Raw genomic sequence first — 6,215 nt, 5'->3', positions numbered from 1 at the left:
ATATCATTAATAAACAGCTGAACAGAAGTTCCTCCTGTATCAGAGCTGCTGCTGCTGCTGCTAAGAGCAGGGGGCTTCTAGTTTCTGGTTCCCATTTTTTTTTCCCCACAAAGGAAACCTAGTCATGCATTACTCCAGCAAAATACAGAAGTTTTGAAAACAACTGTGTTTACATTGACTGATTGTGTATATATAAAATGCTTATTATCAGTGCTAAAAATTAGCACATTGAGGATTTGGTTACAGATCACTACAATAAAGTGAATATCACAATAGCCAGTCACAAAATTTTTGGGGGGTTTCCCAGTGCATATAGTTATGGTTATACTATACTGTATTAAGTATGCAATGTCTAACATATGCACATACCTTAATTAAAAAGTACTTTATTGTTAAAAATTGCTAACCATCATCTAGCCTTCAGTGAGTGATAATCATTTTTGCTTGTGCAGAGTTTGAAATGTTGCAGAAATTACCAAAATGTGGTAAGCTTGACTCAATGGACATCAGTTTAAGCAAACTCCAGGAGACAGTGAAGGACAGCGAAGCCTGGCATGCTGCAGTCCATGGGGTCGCAAAGGGTCGGATACGACTGAGCAACTGAACTACCACCAAAATGTGACACAGAAGCAAGACTGAACAAATGGTGTAAAAATGGCACGAGATGTGCTTCACGCAGGGTTGCCACAAATTTTCAATTTGCTAAAAAAAGGCAGCATCTGTGAAGTCCAACGAGGCACAAAAGGGCATAAATGGCATAAAACGAGGTTTGCCTATGTTAGAGATGTATGTGCGTGTTCAGTCGGTCAGTTGTGTCCGACTCTTTGTGACCCCATGGACTGTGGCCCCCCAGTCTCCTCTGTCCATGGGATTTCCCAGGCAAGAATACTGGAGTGGGTTGCCATTTCCTTCTCCAGGGGATCTTCCTGACCCAGGAATCAAACCTGAGTCTCCTGAATTGGCAAATGTGTTATCACTGAACCATCAGGGAAGCCCCTGTGTTAGAAATAGTCTGTCACTGAACATCAATCCTAAGAAAGTAATTGGAAGTGTTTATTACCTGAGTGCTATGAATTTTAAATGCTGAGATGTTTGATTTTAAAAAGACAGTTTTCACTTGAACATACGGTAGTACAGAGGTGCAGTCTAAAGACACATTTTAAAAAGACTATTCCAATCAGCAAATTTACTAAGTATCATTATGAAATTGCAGAGATAAGCTCTGGCATTTAAAGATTAGAAAAGTGAGAAGAAAATATTGCTTACAGAGCAAATTGATAGAAAAGTAAATTTCACTCTCTAGTATGAAATCAAAGCAAAAAACCACATGGAGTTAGAGGAGGTATACTGTATTAAGTTTTTTTCCAAAGTGTACAATATAAGTATATGTAATGTGATAATGATCATAAGGATTATAGGAAAAAGCAGTGAGGATTTTCCAAGATTCTTAAAATTCATTTATGAACCACAGTGTGCACTGAACAATTTTACAAAATTGAATAAGGTGATTTTGCTTTTCTGTCCTCTGTGACTACATCAGCTAATGCTTGTAGTACCGTGTGCTTGAACTTTGTGGAGTAGATTTTAAGTGTTCTCACCACATACACATACACACAGAGACACAAAGTGTAACTATGTGAGGTGATACACGTGGTAAGCGACATGACTGTGGAAGTCATTTCATAACGTATGCATACACCAAGTCATCACATCGTATGCTTCAAATAATACAAAATTTTATTTTTCCATTATACCTCTTTAAGAAAGTTAGGGGAAAAAATTGGTCCAGTTAGTGAACAGAAGTCAAGCCGAAGTGTATTTCACTAGATACATCAAACAGTGGCTTCGATGGGGTGCCTGGGATTTCCCAGCACCCACTGCACTTCCCAGGGCCAAGTCTATCACTTTTTAGTGAGGTTTTCCTGCTGTGGGTGCAGCGGTCCCCAACCTTTTTGACACCAGGGACTGATTCTGTGAAAGACACTTTTTTTCATGGAATGGAACTAGATAGTTTCGGGATGAGTCACACACATAATATCTATGATGCTACTGCTAATCTGACAGGAGGCAGGGAGTTCAGACAGTAATGTGAGTGATTGGGAGTGGCTGTAAATACAGATACAGGTCTGTGGCCAGAGGTTGGGGACCCCTGTGCTAGTGGGAAAAGCCTGTTAGAGTCAGCGCAACCACAGACAGGAGCAGAAGGGAATAAAAGCACAAAGGATGTTAAGAATTGCACAGAGTTCACTGATGGGATTTGCATATACCACCTTCAGTGTAGTCGATTCCTGAGTGGCTTGATGTTTTCCTTCTATGATCAGGTTTTCTCCACCGCTCACCGGACACAGCTGGCTGCCACGCTAAGGGCTTTTGGATGGTGAACAGTGCAAGAACCAATTCATACTTTTGTACTGCAGTTCTCAATGCAACTCCAGGACCTGGGATTTTTGCAACATTCAAAGCATCTCAAGTAGAAAAGAAAAAGTTCAAACCAGTCACCAGATCCAAAATTAGCATTTTATTCAGAACGCTGGGGTCAGAGGTGTATCATTTATATTCTGGTACACAATTCAGAGGCAAAGCTGTTGTCAGAAGTCTCTCCAGTTTAAAAGCTTTTTTTTTTTCATTTTTTTTTTAAAAACACACACTGCAGTAGTGCCACCAGTATTAGGCCACCCCTTTCATTTCTTGCCTTTCCTTTTTTTTTTTTTTTTGGTACAAATTATGTAAAACATTTGTGCTAAGAACTTTTCTCCCTCCCCAAACAAAAAAAAAGAAAATAAAAAATAAAAAAAATTAAAAAATTAAAAATTGAGTATTCTAACTACAGCTCAACAATTGAATCAAATGTCACTTTGTTTTGTAAATACTTTATCCATAACGAAAGATATAAACATGCAAAAAACCTGAATCCATAGTCCAAATAATACATACACATGTTCTGAAGTTTCTGCACTTCTCCATAGACTATGCCAATAAAACATTATGTACACATACCATTTTTACAGTGAAGTGGAAAAAATACAGTAAATAAAAAAGTGTACATGGATTAAGACCAAAATGTGTCTAACATTCTAGTTTATGAAAAAATTCAATTTTGCTACAAATTGGTGATATGAAAACTCCCTTTATTTGCAACCAGCTGCATAAGTTTTAAGATTTTAGTGGAAAAAAAAAACAAAAACAAGAAACTAAAGTCTAAAACTAGAAGTAATGTACATTTTCCAATCTCATGGTCTCAGCCCCCAAGATAATAAAATTGCTCCATGAGTGGTTTGTCTGTTTAATTCCCTATTTTTAATAAAAGCAAACGCGATGTAACAAAAGCGTGTCGAAGCATATCATGGTTTAACTTACTGCTCCCACCACAAAATATTTTGTCTCTTACTTATCATTTCAGAAATCAGTACCATTAAAGCCTTAAACATAAAACTAATTCCAATCTGAAAAAGGTACAAAAAGGCACATAAAATCCCAGTGCTTCTGTACTGTAAAATTCAAGTGTAACTGAGCTCAGTGTTTTTCCAAACAGTATTGGATCACCGATATTCCCTCTGAGCCCAAATTGGTTTGCAGCCTCTGCCAAAGCCTCCAGCAAGCACTGTGCTAGTAGACTACAAAGTTAAAGCCTAGCTTCTGAATGCTTTTTGGGAATATCAGTTGCAATTGTTTGTACTTGTCCAAAAACCAAGTTCACCCTGAAGTTCAGTCATCACCTCCACCGTACATGTCAGCGAGTTTCTTGAAGCGGGGCCCCCAGTCGTTCAGATAGTCATAGTCCTGCTCACCTCCACTACTGGAGGAATTAAGGGAGCTCAAGGACCCGGCCGTGGAGCCACTGCCTTCATAGTCAAAGACTAAGAGGGAGTCGTAGGGCGGAGCGGTGGGATCGTTGTCAGCAGCTTTAAGGCCCTGCAGTTGGAAGACAAGGATGAAAAGAGGGTTACAGGGAGCGAATCCACAAGCAGATGCTAGTGGTCCCGTGGCATCAAACACCTGTTTGTAAGTTTCCACCTGCAGACCACCACATGTGCAACCCAGAGAAACTTGGGTTATCACCATGTTTGAAAGTTAGACGAAAATCAATGGATGTGTTTCCTCTGCAAAGAAAGAAGTGTAAGGAATCTAGCTCAGTGAGGCTGAGACATACCATGGGACGGGGTTAACTGGAGAAGGCAGTTCACAGGCGACAGAAATGAGCCACCGACGGCCTGCAGCTAGAAAGGGAGGATCTTAAATGAAGTTTGGTAATGCATCAGTGTAACACTGCATCGGACAGCACTAGTTTTGAATTATCACGCGTGGAGTGAGTTACATGAAACAATACGGAAGGTTATGAAATCATGTGATATGTGGGCCCTGACCTATGTAGAATCAGAGTCGTAAGATTTGAACAACGAACTGGCTTAGCAGAAATTATATGCAGGGCAAAAAGAGACATAGAAATGAGTGCGATAGTGTCCCTCTATAGTTTACAACCTAGTAACAGGCATGACTATAGTATGACACACATGATAAATAAGTAACAAAACTATGAAATTTAGGCAAAAATCATCAGGATGCCAAAAACAAACACTGACTGGCTCCGAGAGCTGCGTGCTCAAGGAAGAAGTGACATTCTATCTGACACAAATTTGGAAGGGTATCAAAGGAAGAATAAAGACAGGCCAGATGCGATTATAATACAAGGAAAGTTAGTCACTAAGTTAATAAAGAACAGAGTGACTTCTACCATCCACAGACTCTAGAAAAGTCATGATCCAATATCAATACACAGTATAAATATTGGGGAAGTGGAACCTAACAATCTAAAATTATATATACATATATATATTTACACACGCATGCATACACACACACACACAGGGCTCTTAAAAATAACTGAAAAAATAAGAACCAGTGAAATGATTATCAATAAACTTAACTCTTGCACAAAGATGCTTTTTTATATATAACTCTTCTATCTGCAGCTAACTCATAATTACTCTACAAAACCTTAAGAATTTAATGTATGTCTATTTGCCACATGCTAAGTATTTATTTGGTTTCTTCCCACTTCCATTCTAGCAGTCCAAGATAAACCACGGTTAGTCTCCGAACAGTCACTCCCTCTCCCCGCAACTCTGTTTTTTTAAATTTTGGTGGGCTCATTAAGGCTCCTCTTGTCCAAGACGTGATGAACTGTCCATCTTTAGATCAATCCTTCCAATCCACATGTGCTTCACGAATACATAATATGTTGTTTTTTTTTTAATCAGAAGAAGAGGAAAAAGAGCATGAAAATTACAGTCAGTATGTGGGAGTGTTAAGAGGTCAGACACTGGGGTGATACCTCAGCTCTGCACAGTACAAGTTTCGGGACTTGGCTGAGTTCCACCAGCTCCATTTCTTAATCTGGAACTGTAATCACAGTAACACAATCATTATGAAGCCCAAATAAAATAAAGGCTACCTAAGGGTATCCCCCCACAGGATCTGGCACTTGTTATAGCTCAGGAATATTAGTGAATTTTTTTTGAAATTTAAGTTTAGATAAAAAAATTCTTGCTTTGGAATTTGAATGAAGAAAAATAAATGTGGAGACGACATGTTTTAAGGGAGTGATCGAAGGCAAAAGGAGAAGGGGACAGCAGAAATTGAGATGGTCAGATAGTATCACAAACTCAATGGACAAGAATTTGAGCAAACTCCGGGAGATGGTGAAGGAGAGGGGCGCCTGGCATGTTGCAGTCCATGGGGTTGCAGAGCTGGGCAAGACTTAGAGATTAAACAAAAACAACAAAGGTTTTAAGAAACAAAATGGCAGCTGCTTGACTTCAACCAAAATTTTTTGAAAAAAGTACACACTAGCAGTTCCTCACGCCCAACAATCCTAACCTTTAATTAAGTACCATTTTTCATCTTTTCAAGTACACTATAACCCAGACATGCCTGTGTAATGTAAACTAAAGCAAGTCTTCCTCAAACTATATCCATATATAACACATAAATAATTTTGGATAGGACTTTCTTGACTATATTTACAGAATAAGCTAAAGGACAATTCTGTTAAGCCTGAGATGGGCAAACTCCAATTTTTCAAAATTCCTGATCTTTTTTTGTGGCAGATTGTGTTACTGTCCTCAGTGATTCACCATCCTCTCCCCATGGGTGGATCACACGGGCCACCCTGGAGCCAACTGACTTCCTCAACCCATGGTCAGGTTTGGCCACCC

General features: G+C 39.1%; 1 protein-coding gene across 1 annotated transcript in view; it reads right to left on the bottom strand.

The window, feature by feature from the left end:
* Positions 1 to 3,705: 3,705 nt before the first annotated feature.
* The window catches only part of CDH2 (cadherin 2), a 238,397-nt gene continuing 235,887 nt past the window's right edge, over positions 3,706 to 6,215 (bottom strand). Inside the window, exon 16 of the mRNA XM_052660373.1 lies at positions 3,706 to 3,912. Within this exon, the coding sequence (XP_052516333.1) occupies positions 3,706 to 3,912 (207 nt within the window). The remainder of the gene's footprint in view (positions 3,913 to 6,215) is intronic.

This window comes from Budorcas taxicolor, chromosome 22 (assembly GCF_023091745.1).
Source record: "Budorcas taxicolor isolate Tak-1 chromosome 22, Takin1.1, whole genome shotgun sequence".
In the NCBI taxonomy this organism is placed as follows: domain Eukaryota; kingdom Metazoa; phylum Chordata; class Mammalia; order Artiodactyla; family Bovidae; genus Budorcas; species Budorcas taxicolor.
The sequence above is the reverse complement of the archived record's forward strand: the minus strand, read 5'-3'. Positions and strand labels throughout refer to the sequence as shown.